Source organism: Hordeum vulgare, chromosome 2H, assembly GCF_904849725.1.
Source record: "Hordeum vulgare subsp. vulgare chromosome 2H, MorexV3_pseudomolecules_assembly, whole genome shotgun sequence".
Classification (NCBI taxonomy): Eukaryota; Viridiplantae; Streptophyta; class Magnoliopsida; order Poales; family Poaceae; genus Hordeum; species Hordeum vulgare.
The window spans coordinates 194,061,131-194,077,346 of NC_058519.1; the positions used below are offsets into that span (position 1 = coordinate 194,061,131).

The window sequence follows — 16,216 nt, forward strand, 5'->3', positions numbered from 1 at the left end:
GGGAGACTATTCTTGTCTTGATTCTCCTCAGCAACGGCACCTGGAATCCTTGTGCTACGGCTACGCCTTTAGGGATTTCCTTGGCAAATATGCAAAGGATTCCCCCGTGGCCTTGGAGCCTCAAAGCGGAAAGGGTGATGTAGCACAGCGGTGGTAAGTATTTCCCTCGGTTTTGAGAACCAAGGTATCGATCGAGTGAAGGAGTATCACAAGTACCTACACAAACACAAAAAGCTTGATCCCAACGCTATGAAGGGGTTGTCAATCCCTTATAGATTGTTTGCCAAGTGAGAACTGAAAGCAACAAAGTAACAAAGCAAAGTAAAAGCGAAAGTGGAAACGATAGGTGTGAATAGACCCGGGGGCCGTAGTGTTCACTAGTGGCTTCTCTCATGAAAGCAAGTAGACGGTGGGTGAACAAATTACTATCGAGCAATTGATAGAACCGCGCAAAGTCGTGATGTCATCTATGTCAATGATTATATCTATAGGCATCACGTCCAAAACAAGTAGACCGATACTTTCTGCATCTACTACTATTACTCCACATGTCGACCGCTATCCAGCATGCATATAGTGTATTAAGTCCAAAAGAACAGAGTAACGCCTTAAGCAAGATGACATGATGTAGATGGACAATCTCATATCTACGACAAAGCCCATCTTGTTACCCTTGATAGCAACTACACGATGTGTGCCTTGCTGCCCCTACTATCACTGGGAAAGGTCACCACACGGTATGAACCCAAAACCAAGTACTTCTCCCATTGCAAGAATCATAGATCTAGTTGGCCAAACAAAACCCAAGACTCGGAGAGACTTACAAGGATATCAAATCATGCATATAAGAAATCAGCAAAGACTCAAATATATATCATAGATAATCTGATCACAAATCCACAATTCATCGGATCTCGACAAACACACCGCCAAAGAAGATTACATCGGATAGATCTCCATGAAGATCATGGAGAACTTTGTATTGAAGATCCAAGAGAGAGAAGATGCCATCTAGCTACTAACTACGGACCCGTAGGTCTGAAGTGAACTACTCACGAGTCATTGGAGGGGAGATGATGTTGATGAAGAAGCCCTCCAACTCCAAAGTCCTCTCCGGCAGTGCACCGGGAAGGGTCTCTAGAATAGATCTCGCGGAAACGGAAGCTTGCGGCGGCGGAAAAGTGTTTTCGTGGATTCCCTGATTTTTTTCTGTATTTTAGGGAATATATAGGCGAAGGAGCTAGGTCAGGGGGGCGCCAGGGAGGCCACAAGCCTGCTAGCCGCCGCCTCCCTGGTGGCGGCTACAGGGCTTGTGGGCCCCATGTAGCTCTCCTGGCTTGGCCCTCAAGCCCCCTGATCTTCTTCCGTTCGAGAAAAATTTATTTCAGGGATTTTATTTCGTTTGGACTCCGTTCCAAAATCAGATCTGAAAAGAGCCAAAAACACAGAGAAAACAGGAACTGACACTTGGCACTGAATAATAAGTTAGTCCCCAAAAAGATATAAAAGGTACATAAAACATCCAAAGATGACAAGATAACAACATGAAACCATCAAAAATTATAGATACGTTTGAGATGTATCAAGCATCCCCAAGCTTAACTCCTGCTCGTCCTCGAGTAGGGAAGTGATAAAGAATGAATTTTTGATGCTTTCATGCTACCTAGCATAGATGTCCTTTGTAACTCCTCTTATGTGACGTGAATGTTCAGATCCATTAGATTCAAAACAATAGTTTGCTATTGACGTGGAAACAAAAATACTTCAAGCAAACTAGCAAGGCAAATATGAACTTTCAAAATAACAAGGCCAAAAGAAAGTTATCCCTACAAAATCATATAGTCTGGCTATGCTCTATCATCATTCCACAACGAATTTTAATCATGCACAACCCCGGTATTGGCCAAGTAATTGTTTTCACACCTTTACTTTCTCAAACTTTTTCAACTCTCATGCAATACATGAGCGTGAGCCATGGTTTTAGCACTATAAGTGGTGTGGAGTGTGGGGGAGGTTGCAAGAAAAACAAGGAGAAGATGATCACATTAACTAGGCATATCAATGAGCTGTGGAGATGCTCATCAATAGATATCAATGTGAATGAGTAGGGATTGCCATACAAATAATGCACTAGAGCTAAGAGTATGTGAAAGCTCTTAAAGAAAACTAGTGGGTGTGCATCCAACTTGCTTGCTCACGAAGACCTAAGGCAATTTTGAGGAAGCCTATCATTGGAATATACAAGCCAAGTTATGTAATGAAAATTTCCCACTAGCTATATGGTGGTGACAAAATGAGAGACTCTCAATCATGAAGATCATGGTGCTTAATATGCACAAGTGTGGAAGGATAGTAGCATTGTCCCTTCTCTCTTTTTCTCTCATTTTTTTTGGTGGGCTCTTTGGCCTCTTTTTTTTGGTGGGCATATTTGGCCTCTTTTATTTCCTCACATGGGACAATGCTCCATCAATGATGATCATCACACTTACAACTCAAAACTTAGAGCAACGATGACTCTATATGGAATGCCTTCGGTAGTGTACCGTGGCAATGATCTAGCATGGCATAGACATTAATGGAAACATCATGCTAGCTATATTATGATCATGAAATGGCAATGTAGAAGTGGTGGCACATGTCATAGTGGTAGTTGCATGGCAATATATCTCGGAATGACTTTCAAAAAGCCATAGTAGGTAGGTATGGTGGCTGTTTTGAGGGATGCTAATGGTGGGTTTTGTGCACCGGCGAAAGTTGCACGACACTAAGAAGATAGTGATGGTGGAAGGTGAAAGTGCATCTAAACCATGGACTCAACATTAGTCATGAAGAACTCATATACTTGTTGCAAAAAAATTATTAGTAATCGAAACAAAGCATTCAACGCATACTCCTAGGGGAAGGGTTGGTAGGTATAAACCATCGCGCGATCCCGACCGCCACGCAAAGGATGACAATCAATAGACTAATCATGCTCAGATTTCATCACATAGCGGTTCACCATACGTGCATGCTACGGGAATCACTAACTTCAACACAAGTATTTCTAGATCCATAACACCTTACTAGCATAACTTCAATATTACCACAACCACAACTCAAAACTAATTGAGATGAATCAAACTTCTCTAACTATTCAATGCACATGAAGGTGGAAGTTTTCATATCCCTTTGGATAACTACCCCTTTTGAGAGTACTTTCAAAGCATAGATCAACTACCAAGCCACGCACCGCCGTGCTCTAAAAGATATAAGTGAAGCACATAGAGAAAAATCAACTAGCTCAAAAGATATAAGTGAAGCACATGTGAGCTGAATTGTCTACCAAAAGATATAAGTAAAGCTCGAAAAAATCACGGTGAGTGCATGTCTCTCTATGTAGGTGTGCAGCAAGGATGATTGTGACACAACAAAAATAAAAGACTCCTACGCTCCAAGCAAAACACATAACATGTGGTGAATAAAAATATAGCCCCAAGTAACGTTACTGATGGATTGAAGACGAAAGAGGGGATGCCTTCCCGGGGCATCCCAAAGCTTAGGCTTTTACGACATCCTTGAATCTCTTGGGGTGCCTTGGGCATCCCCAAGCTTGAGCTCTTGCCTCTCTTTATATCTTTGTCCATAAGAACTTCACGCAAAACTTGAAAACACTTCACAACACGAAACTTAAACAGAAACTCGTGATAACATTAGTATAAGAAAGCAAGCCACCACTTTCTTAGGTACTGTAGCAAACTTAAATTCTACTTATGTTGATGTTGGGTTACTGTATTTTCAATCTTCCATGGCTAATTACCCCCGATACTATCCATAGTTTCATCAAAATAAGCAACCAAATCAACAAAAACAGAATATGTTAAAGCACACCAGTCTGTAGAAATCTGTGTACTTTGTATACTTATGGTACTTCACAAATTCTGAAACATTACGAAGGTCTTAAGAATTTGCATAGAAATCATCAGCAAAAAGAATCAACTCAAAATCTCTTACAGAAAAAAAATGAAAATTCTTTTCGTGAGCAGAAAGTTTCTGTCTTTTCCAGCATGACCAAATGATCATCCCCAAGACTAATCATAACGGTTTTGCTTGACACAAACGCAAAAAGAAACACAAAAAAACACAATCATAACAGAATTATGAAAGTGTGAAAAACACAAAACAGAAAGAAAAATGATAGATTCGTTGGGTTGCCTCCCAACAAGCGCTTTTGTTTAACGCCCTTAGCTAGGCAAAAGGTGATGGAATCACATATAGTCATCTTTGGTGCTCAAACCATAAGTATCCCTCATCATAGATTCATAAGGCAATCTTATTTTCTTTCTAGGAAAGTGCTACATGCCCTTCTTTAGAGGAAATTGAAATCTAATATTCCCTTCCTTCATATCGATGATAGCACCAATAGTCCTTAGGAAAGGTCTACCAAGAATAATGGGACATGAAGGATTGCAATCTATATCAAGTACAATGAAATCCACGGGTACATAGTTCTTATTTGCAACAATAAGAACATCATCGATCGTTCCCATGGGTTTCTTGGCAGTAGAATCCGCAAGATGCAAATTAAGAGAACACTCTTCAATCTCATGAAAACCAAGAATATCACATAAATACTTTGGAATCGCGGAAACACTAGCACCCAAATCACACAAAGCATTGCACTCATAGCTTTTGATCTTGATTTTCATAGTAGGTTCCCACTCATCATGAAGTTTTCTAGGTATAGAGACTTCTAATTCGAGCTTCTCTTGAAGAGATTTCAGCATAGCATCTACGATATGCGCGGTAAAGGCTTTGCTTTGGCCATAAGCATGTGGAGAGTTTGCAATGGATTGCATCAAATAAATGCATTCAAACAAGGAGCAATTATCATAATTGAATTCCTTGAAATCCAAAGTGGGAGTTTCATTACTACCCAAAATTTTGATTTCTTCTACTCCAATCTCCACACCTTTATCATCAAGATGGGTGGACTCCTAATCATTGGGGCGTTTTTCAACCAAAGTGGATTCATATCCAGCCCCTTCATCAAAAGGTTTGACACGCGAAAACAAAGATTCAAGAGGAGTCACACCAAGCACTTTAAGATCTTCGTGATTTGCATCACTATAACACACCCTTTTAAACCATTCATGCCTAGCGCGAATTTGGGCAGTTCTTTCTTTGCTCTCATTCATGGAGAAATGCATAGCTTTGAAAGTTTCATCCAAGTTGACCTTGAGAGGAGCACATCTAATTTTCAAAGCATTAATATAACAAGACATCCTATCAACGCTCTTAGCCAAATCGTCAATTTTGAGTAGTTTTTCCTCTATGGAAGCATTGAAAATCTTTTGAGAGTTGATGAACTCTTTGATATTACTCTCTAAATCATAGGGTAATTTGTTGTGATTTCCATAAGTGTTGTTGTAGGAATTGCCATAATTGTTAGAGGAGTTACTAGGAAAAGGCCTAGGAATGTAGTTTCCTCTAAAAGCATTGTTGTTGCCAAAATTGTTCCTACCAACAAAGTTAACGTCCAAACTAGCGTTGCTACTCTCAATCAAGGAAGATAGTGGCATGTCATTAGGATCTAAATGAGCATTTCTACTAACAACCAAAATCATCAACTCGTCCATCTTAGCACTAAGCGAGTTAATTTCTTCTATAGCGTGTACCTTTTTGCTAGCAGGTGACCTTTCAGTGTGCCACTGAGAGTAGTTGGTCATGATATTGTCTAGGAGTTTTGTAGCATCTCCTAACGTGATTTCCATGGACGTTCCACCTGAGGCGGAGTCCAAGATATTGCGAGAAGAGAAATTCAAGCCAGCGTAAAAGATTTGTGTAATCATCGACAAACTCAAGCCATGAGCGGGACAATTTCTAATCATAAGCTTCATCCTCTCCCAAGATTTTGCAACGTGTTCATGATCAAGTTGCTTGAAATTCATGATATCGTTACATAAGGAGATGATCTTAGCCGGCGGAAAATACTTGGATATGTAAGCATCTTTGCACTTATCCCAAGAATCGATACTATTTTTAGGCAAAGAAGAAAACCAAGTTTTTGCGCGATCTCGCAACGAGAAAGGAAAAGCTTCAACTTAATCACGTCATTATCCACATCTCTTTTCTTTTGCATATCGGAAAGCTCAATGAAGGTATTGAAATGGGATGCGGCATCTTCACTAGGAAGGCCAGATAATTGCTCTTTCATAACAAGACTGAGCAAGGCTGCGTTGATTTCATACGATTCCGCACTAGTGGCGGGAGCAATCAGAGTACTAATAAAATCATTATTATTGGTACTCGAGAAGTCGCAAAGTTTGGTGTTTTCAGCCATGATGACTTCAACAAACAAACAAGCAGACAAACAACAAAGAAAACCAGCAAAGGAAAATGACAAAAAGGCAAAAGGCAAAAGAAAACGGCAAAGGAGAAAGGCAAATGAAAACGGCAAATGTGAAGTGGGGGAGAGGAAAACGAGAGGCAACTGGCAAAAAAGTAAATGCAGGAGATGAGTTTGTGAGACCTACTTGGATAGATCTCTCGTTCCCCGGCAACGGCGCCAGAAATACTTCTGCTACTGCAACAAAAGACCTTCCAATGGCACCAGAAACACGGCCTAACGGGAGACTATTCTTGTCTTGATTCTCCTCAGCAACGGCACTAGGAATCCTTGTGCTACGGCTACTCCTTTAGGGATTTCCTTGGCAAATATGCAAAGGATTCCCCCGTGGCCTTGGAGCCTTGCGTTGGTGTTCCCTCGAAGCGGAAAGGGTGATGTAGCACAGCGGTGGTAAGTATTTCTCTCGGTTTTGAGAACCAAGGTATCGATCGAGTGAAGGAGTATCACAAGTACCTGCCCAAACACAAAAAGCTTGCTCCCAATGCTATGAAGGGGTTGTCAATCCCTTATAGATTGTTTGCCAAGTGAGAACTGAAAGCAACAAAGTAACAAAGCAAAGTAAAAGCGAAAGTGGAAACAATAGGTGTGAATAGACCCGGGGGCCGTAATGTTCACTAGTGGCTTCTCTCATGAAAGCAAGTAGACGTGGGTGAAAAAATTACTGTCGAGCAATTGATAGAACCGCGCAAAGTCGTGATGTCATCTATGGCAACGATTATATTTATAGGCATCACGTCCAAAACAAGTAGACCGATATTTTCTGCATCTACTACTATTACTCCACATGCCGACCGCTATCCAGCATGCATCTAGTGTATTAAGTCCAAAAGAACAGAGTAACGCCTTAAGCAAGATGACATGATGTAGATGGACAATCTCATATCTACGACAAAGCCCATCTTGTTACCCTTGATGGCAACTACACGATGTGTGCCTTGCTGCCCCTACTGTCACTCGGAAAGGTCACCAGACGGTATGAACCCAAAACCAAGCACTTGTGCCATTGCAAGAATCATAGATCTAGTTGGCCAAACAAGACCCAAGACTCGAAGATACGTACAAGGATATCAAATCATGCATATAAGAAATCAGCAAAGACTCAAATATATATCATAGATAATCTGATCACAAATCCACAATTCATCGGATCTCGACAAACACACCGGCAAACAAGATTACATCGGATAGATCTCCATGAAGATCATGGAGAACTTTGTATTGAAGATCCAAGAGAGAGAAGAAGCCATCTAGCTACTAACTACGGACCCTGGTGGCGGCTACAGGGCTTGTGTTACCCTGTAGCTCTCCTGGCTTGGCCCTCAAGCCCCCTGATCTTCTTCCGTTCGGGAAAAATTTATTTCGGGGATTTTATTTCGTTTGGACTCCGTTCCAAAATCAGATCTGAAAAGAGCCAAAAACACAGAAAAAATTGGAACTGGCACTTGGCACTGAATTAATAAGTTAGTCCCGAAAAAGATATAAAAGGTACATAAAACATCCAAAGATGACAAGATAACAGCGTGAAACCATCAAAAATTATAGATACGTTTGAGACGTATCACGGACGCGCAACCTTTCCGTTGGTGCGCCGAGGCAGAGGACACATCATGGACACCTACCGACGCTAACATGGCGCGACATGCTCGCCGTGCGAGGCAGCGGGCACGGGGATGGCGTCATCCCTCACGACAGTGGATGGTGGCGAGGCCGAGTTTGTCGGGCCCCAGGCGCAACACGCTGCACTGGCTCAATTCGTCCCGGTGGCAGGCCAGCAAGCAAGACCCTCGTGAGGGCTCTCGCCTCGGGAGGCAGGCGTCAGGGAGTCGAAGTCAAGGGTCGCGAGGGGGGACTCGCCTCCAAGGTGCGTCCCGAGGCCACCTGAGGTCCTCGCAGAGTGGACTAGTAAAGGGCAACCAGGTGGGGCCACGCGGTCCTGCCCCCTCACATGGGTGATGCGAGCTGCGCAGGAGGCGCAGGGGCGGTGCCAGCAAGCACAGACAGAGAGACTTTCCTCTTTGGTGCTACGGGTGTAAAGTCAGCTCACGGGTTCCCAAAGCAACCCCCAAAGGTTTCCTCTTTGGTGCAAGAGGACCAAGACCGGGGGCTCAACGGGACGGAGGTCACCCCCGAGCCCACCAACGCGTCACGTCGAATAGCTTTGGCAGGCGAAGACCACCTATGTCAGGATGGACTGCAGTCCTGTCCCCTTTCAAAATGGACGTTGTGGCAACCCTTCCCACCAAGTGTGCATTATTGGGGGGAGATGACGGTGGCCTGTATACGAGAGAGGTTGAGCCTCCATAGCAAGGGGATAAATCTCCCCACTCCCTCCACCAACGCCGTCAGGGCAAGAACTCACCTTGTACTCTCTATCTCTCTCCCACAAGCAACCCAGACAAGAAGGAGTAGGATATTACATAATGAGCTGGCCTGAACCTAGGTAAAATAGTGTCTGCGTTCTTGTTCGTCTTCCTTAGCTCGAGCCAATAGGGAGTAACCGTGAGGTTGAGAGGTAGAACATGGTAGGAGAGCGAGCGCACCCGAGAGTTTGAACTTTTCTAGGTCCGCGGAGCCCCGATTTTGACATTCGGCACGCCACGTAGGGGTGCACCACCGCTCTTTCGCTCCAGTTTTGGCTCTAGCTTCACCGACCCCATGGACGATGCTCACCACAAGCGCCCCGAGGGCTCGGTGTCGGGTGGCTATTACCGCCCCACCACCATCGTAGCCACCACCTTTTTCGCCCACGCCGCCCGTAAGTGGTGGGGCTTCCCGTGGCCTCTAGGGCGGCAAGGCGACCGCTTTGCGTGCCCCGTGCCCCCGCGGCATCTTCACTAGCTTGTGTCCATGTGGGAGATCTCAACGCGCAAGAAGCGCTGCTCATGGCGGACTAACTGCTTCGTCGCCGCCCTATGGACGGAGGGTACGATGCCTGGGCGGACCACATCGCCAAGCTCATCACCATCGCCAGGAGGGTCGTGCTGCCCTACGCCCCGCTTCGACCCCCCGGTGCCGGAGGCAGGGGCTCCACCGGTGAGCTCCCTCCACCACCACGTGGCGGCTCTCTCGGTCCCAGCTCGAGGGGCCCAGGCAGGGTTCAGCTGGTGTTGTACTCCTGCTCCTATGGGTCACGGTAGCCGGCTTTGGGCCGTCGCTGGGCCCGTGCGCACGCGCACCCGAAAGAGTTGGCGGGTACTTTGCGCCCACCACAACGTGCGCACTCACAACACGGAGGACCGTCAGACGGTTGGGTCTTCCCCCAGTGAACGCGCCATCTGGCGTCAGGCCCGCGTCCGCGCCAACAGGACGGAGGGTGATGCGGGACTAGGGATGAAAATGGAGTGGAAACTTTCCGCTTTTCCGGAGGAAAAATGAAAAGGGAGAGGAAATATGAAAGCGGAAATGGAAATTTTCAAAACGGAAATGGAAATGGATTTTTTAATGCGAAAACGGAAACAAAAACGGAAGAGCGTTTTCCGGTGGAACATATGTGGAAATGGAACTTTCTGTTTTCGTCAATATGGATTTTCCCATTTTTACTATAGGCCTACAGCTACTTTGTAGCCCAACCACCAAATAACACACAATCACACAATGAGCATAATGGATCACTTGAGGCCCAACTTATACTACCATATATGTACTCATCTATACCCTATACACAATTGTCATGTACTAATACAATACTAGGATATGTTGTTAACATAATCAAATTATTTTGTAGTCATGTTAGCAATTCATTAATTTTTGTTGTTGTGTGTATTACTCTATGATTCAAGGGGTTTTAAAGTTCCGTTCAAAGCCCACTTCTATTTCTGTATCCGTTTTTCCTTTGCTCTGTGTCTGTTTCCGGTAGTATCTGTTTTCGTATTCATTTCCGGGGTTTCTGTATTCGTTTTCACTTCTGCAAAACAATATGAAAACAAATGTGATAGCACTCAGTTCCGTCCGTTTCCGCTCCGTTTTTATCCCTATGCGGGAGGCGCCGGTACCTCGAGCCTCGTGGCCCCAGCCGACGCCCGCCTCCCCCCGGCATTGGAGGCCATTCCCGGTGCTCATGTCACGTCGGGCTCAAGGGCTCCCGCCTGGGAGCCGCCTCGCGTACTCGGGAGATCGAGTAGGTGCTCGGAAAGCAAGTGGGGTCATGCTATGGTGCACGCCCCCAGGCGCAAGTGTGGCGCCGGTGCCAGGGATACATGAGTTTGCCGCTCAAGATGCCGTCAAGCTGCAGGAGATGCGGGCCGAGCATGACTCGCGGGGTGTCGGGACCTTGCGGGCCCTTGAAGCCTCAGGAGTAGGCTGTCCCCCACCTCCGAGGGTAGACTTCTGCGGCATGCGTCGTCAAGCAGCCTGATTGTCTCATGGCAGCTTGGCGCCAGGTGACTTTTTGGATAGATCGAATCAAGCAATTCCTTGTATTTTGCATTGCCCCGAGCAGGTGTTTTCTGGATGTGTAACGAACTCAACTAAGCTATGGTGCTCCGCCGCTGCCGGGGGCTGGTACGCCCCCACAACCGCCCTAGGATGGATCCATGGTGAGGGGTTAGACACGGCATCTGTGCAGGACTTGTCCTCACATCACCGACAAATCTGAGCGACCGAGCTCTGGCTCACGGGCTGGCCACCCGTGCTACTAATCTCGCCAAGGTCCTTAATGTCGCTCTCTCTCGATGAACCGTCACGAGCAGATGAAAAGGATGCTGCTTGGCTCGCGCTACTGCTGGATGGGCGCCATGCCACCTCACACAACGACTCTCCCGATGACGTGCTCTTACGGCTACGCTGGGCGCGAACGAAGCTCATGTTTGGGTCATAGGGGCACGCAACGACGCTCCTAAGGCTACGCAGCGCATGAACGACGCTCATGTTTGGGCCACAGGAGTGCACCTGAAGACCGGGTTAGGGACTCCTCAGCATTGTGCCTCGGATATCCGCCCAACTATCGCCGACAGTGACACTATCACGTAATAAAGAGTTTTGGGGGCTGTATAAGCTGTGGGCCCCTCGAAGTGGAAGCCCACGACGAGCCGCCTCGTGGCCGCGAAGGAGGGTCCCCTTCCATGTCCAGTGGCAGTCTTCATGCTCCGCGTTGGGGAAGAAGAACGTGACACTCTCACGTAATAATGAGTTTTTGTATACGCTCCCCCCCGAAGTGGAAGCCCACAATGAGTCGCGTCGTGGCCACGGAGGAGAGTCCCATCCCACGGCCGGTGGCAATACTCATGCTCCGCGCTGGGGAATAAGACCGTGGCACTCTCACATAATAATGAGTTTTTGGGGTTGTATACGCTCCATGGTCCCCAAAGTGGAAACCCACAACGAGTCGCGTCATGGCCACGGAGGAGGGTCCCCTCCCACGCCCAGTGTCAGTCCCCATGCTCTGTGCTGGGGAAGAAGACGAAGAAGACACCCCAGGGTCCGCATTTCTTTTAGGTTGACCTATACTGGATATGACAGTCGCCTTTCTTTCTAGGTTGACCCGTGTTGGACATGACAGCTACCTTTCTTGCCTTCCTTATCGACTTGCAAACAAGTTCGCCTTTTGTTTCAGCGATTTTCCTGGTCCTCTGATTTTTGCGGAGTTTTCATTGGTCTTCTCATTAGCACTCGGCACCTCCCTCCTTATTGTCGAACCGCGACCATACCCACGCCCAATGGAAGCCCCATGCATTGCACTGGGGAGAAGACGTAGACAACAAAGAATGCCCCCGCGGCATGCGCCCTCCGGCTTACTCTAGGCCTCACGCTCACGGGGGCTGGGCACGGTGCCTTTGCCTGGGTCTGCCCCCGCGGCGTTGGAAACCCGGAGAGTAGGGTTCTAGCTCCCGGGCATACCCCCGCGCACGTCACCTCACCAAGGCCCTTGGGGCCTATACTTCTTGCATAACGCCCAAGAGCAAGCGGGTGAGCGCATACTGTTTGAAACAAGGTGTTTCCTTGCGGGGCTACTCTCAAGGGGCCTCGCGAGGCGGGCCTTGCAAGCAGCAACCACTCGCGTGAGCCGCTCGCGTGAAGAATGCAAGCCCCTGGGTGTCGTGCCTCAGGAGCCCTATAACCCATGCTCGGGGGTTGGGCCTTAACGCCGCGAAGCGTCGGAACGGCCGTGGAGGAGGTGTAAGCTCGACAGGGAGTACGAAGGAGAAGTTTATTTTTGACCCAAAATAGCATTCAAATCAGTTTGAGGCATGAAGGACATTACTTCTTTTACACGCCCCCACAGGGCCAGCATGTTGCATTGGAGGAAAAAGAAGGCGACGCAAAAGAAGGGACGTCGGGCTCCCAAAGCACCGCCGCCAAGCGGCTGGGACGGGCACCTCGCAGGGGCAACAACCCCGTGGGTCTCGCACAAGCTACTATAGTCGGGGGCTTCGCGGCGCCCCCACGAGACTGCATCAAGAGGCTGCCCCCGAAGGTTTTGTCAAGCATCGGGGTGAGTTATTGGAATGCGCCCGGGAATCACCCTAAGTACACACTTGTCAAATGGCTGACCATGTGTAGACCCCAAATGCCTTGGAGGTCTCGGTATTCTCAGCACCTCCATTATGAATAATTGTTTGATTATTAAGTGGTGGTTGAAAAATCTTATGATTGGCCGAGATACTCTCTCGTTTCAAATCATAAAGTACTTCCCTAACTCGAGCCCCATGTTTGCAAACACCTCGGATGGCTCACAATTTTGGCCTCAGCTCGTGTCGGTGCGAGATATTTTTAGATCCCATGTTAAGTTTGTTGTTGGATCAGAGGATTCTACTAGGTTTTGGTTGGATTGGTGGTATGGGGACTCCCCGCTAGCCTCGAAGTTCTCGGTTCTTTTTTATTATTGCCTCAAACCTGTTATCTCTATCTTAGAGCTTTTGAGGATAGGTGAGACCTCCGTTTTCACCGTGCCCTTTCTCCCGAATAGTTGGGCGACTCGCATCACCTCAGTGCCTTCTTCCCCACGTTCTCAGAGGATGAGGACTCGGTTTCGTGGCCCCATTTGCATTTAGGTCATATTTTTTGTCAAATCCTTCTATTCTAGGCTGATTTATGTCTCTCCTACCTCCAAGTTCAAGCCTATTGGGAGTCATAAATCCCCCCTCCCCCCCCCCCCCCCCAACATCAAAATTTTCATGTGGCAAGCCTTTAGGGGTCGGCTGCCCGCGGCTGACCAGATCCGAAAGCGTAACGGGCCAGGCTCGGATCATTGTTGCCTGGATTTGGAAGATTCTGAGCATATTTTCTTCAAATGTGTCCTCGCTTAGTTGTCTTGGAGCTGGGTTCGCTCTTGCTTGAGTGTCTTGGAATCCAAAGTCCCTTAGTGATATTCAGGCCTCTCCTAGAACTTACACGGCCTATCCAAGAGGGTGTTTTGAAATGGATTTGTCACGACGTGTTGGTCCCTTTGAACCACTAGAAACAAGTTTACTATCGAACACATATTTCCTAACAAATCAGATGACTGCTTATTTAAAAGGGGCCTATTTAAAATGTCAGTCATTTTGCAAGAGTGGAGATTATTGATTAAGGAAGAGGACCGGGATGTGATAGGCTCATTTCCAAGGTTCAGGCTTCGGCTTTGCTCTCTCCCAGTCGGTTGCTGGTGGCCCGGAGCGTTTCTTCTTTTGCTTTGTAGTAGGTTGTGGCCTACGTGCAAGTGATGTCTAAACTGTGTGGTGGTCTGTGTGCCTGTTTTAAGTAAGTTGTACCAGTACTAAATTCTTTGGTTGATGCATGATATGGATGTGCTTTACCCTATCTGGTCGGAAATTCAATTTGGCTCCGAGGTGCACGTCCTCCTGCGTGCAAAAAGTATTTTTAAAATGTAAAAAAAAAATCTATGTGTTCATTGTCACATCCAAATGCTATCTATAAATTTTTAGACAAAAGGATTAAGCATTTTGATCTGTGTAAAAAAACAAATTAAAGATCAAATGTCATCTCAAATTTGATTTTTTTCACCGACGAAACACAGCTACTCCGTTTTGCTTGAAAATTGCCAGGCATGATTGTAACACTAACACAAACATCCAAAATAAATAAATTTTATTAAAAAGATTTACTATTTTTTTTAGGTTACTGTTCACGTCACACATGTGCTCTCAGGAGCCTAAACACCTCTCCCCTGCCTAATGGCTTTTATAAAGTAGGGCGTGCATTTTTTTCTAAAAAAATCGAAAAGCAACCTGAAATGTTACTTTTGCTTGGCCAAGTCAAGTCAACCATAGCTAGCTAAAGAGGTGCTCGAGTCAGTTCGCAATAATAAAATAAAATAAAATAATATAGTGCTCCAGTCAGCCATAGCTGTCTAGCGAGCTCAATTCCGCGTCTCCGAATACCTCCCTGTATTTGCCTCAGAAATCCACTATATATATCGCATTCGAGCTAAATAACCCTTCATCCAAACAAGAGACCAAAGCTACTAGCTACGTGGAGAAACCAAAAATGGCGCCGCTCCCACCCTGGAGGCCAGCGTGCCTCCTACCCCTCCTCTCCGTCGTCGCTGCCTTATTCCTAACCCCGCCGGCCTTGGCGGCGGGGGGGAAGACCGGCCAGGTGACGGTGTTCTGGGGACGGAATAAGGCCGAGGGGTCCCTGCGTGAGGCCTGCGACTCCGGCATGTACACCATGGTCACCATGTCCTTCCTCGACGTCTTTGGCGCCAACGGCAAGTACCACCTCGACCTCTCCGGCCACGACCTGTCCTCCGTCGGCGCCGACATCAAGCACTGCCAGTTCAAGGGCGTCCCCGTCTCCCTCTCCATCGGCGGCTACGGCACCGGCTACTCGCTCCCATCCAACCGATCGGCGCTCGACCTCTTCGACCACCTCTGGAACTCCTACTTCGGCGGGTCCAAGCCGGGCGTCCCCCGCCCTTTCGGCGACGCGTGGCTCGACGGCGTCGACCTCTTCCTGGAGCACGGCACACCGGCGGACCGCTACGACGTGCTGGCGCTGGAGCTGGCCAAGCACAACATCCGCGGGGGGCCGGGGAAGCCGCTGCACCTGACGGCGACGGTCCGGTGCGGGTACCCGCCGGCGGCGCACGTGGGGCGGGCGCTGGCGACGGGGATCTTCGAGCGCGTCCACGTGAGGACATACGAGAGCGACAATGGGTGCAACCAGAACTTTGGGTGGGAGGGCTCGTGGAACGAGTGGACGGCGGCGTACCCTGCCACCCGGTTCTACGTCGGGCTCACGGCGGACGACAAGTCCTACCAGTGGGTACACCCCAAGAACGTCTACTACAGCGTCGCGCCGGTGTCGCAGAAGAAGGACAACTACGGCGGCATCATGCTCTGGGACCGGTACTTCGACAAGCAGACCAACTACAGCAGCTTGATCAAGTACTACGCCTGAGCTATACTTGCACAAGCCACGCTTGCATCACCGTCGATTTGATTCTGATGTATTGCTGCAAGCGAGAATAAAGTGAGGCTTGTACTTGGATAAATAAAAATAATAATTGAACAGTTGGTCGTACAGATCTATGCTTTAATCACCAACTACATTATTCTCAAAAAAAGAAATCACCAACAACATTACCTAATTGTTCGTCTTTTTATTTGTAGTTAGATAGTTGAGTGATATGTTACAAGTTTAGCTTCCAGTTTACACGCAAACTTACAGGAATAAGAGTTTGATTGTGAGATTTCAGCATTTCGGTAAAAGGATTAGTCTACTCAGGGCATGTGTAATGCATAGCCTCAGGATGATGCCCTGTATGTCACGTAGGATCGAATGTCAGAAAAAGTAGGTTTGAATAATGAAGTAGGATCTTATGCAAAAGGCGGGTGCTTGAAGAGAAGAGGTATGACCCGTTGAAAAAATCTGAAAAAGTTAGAATGA

General features: G+C 47.3%; 1 protein-coding gene across 1 annotated transcript; it reads left to right on the forward strand.

The window, feature by feature from the left end:
* Positions 1–14,746: 14,746 nt before the first annotated feature.
* LOC123425802 (xylanase inhibitor protein 1) lies at positions 14,747–15,852 on the forward strand. Its single transcript, XM_045109540.1, has one exon. The coding sequence runs from the start codon at positions 14,813–14,815 to the stop codon at positions 15,725–15,727; it is 915 nt and encodes a 304-aa protein (XP_044965475.1). The 5' UTR covers positions 14,747–14,812; the 3' UTR covers positions 15,728–15,852.
* The last annotated feature ends 364 nt before the right edge of the window (positions 15,853–16,216 follow it).

Coding starts and splice junctions, on each gene's coding strand:
- LOC123425802 (XM_045109540.1), top strand. CDS start 14,813: ATGGCGCCGCTCCCACCCTGGAGGCCAGCGTGCCTCCTACCCCTCCTC.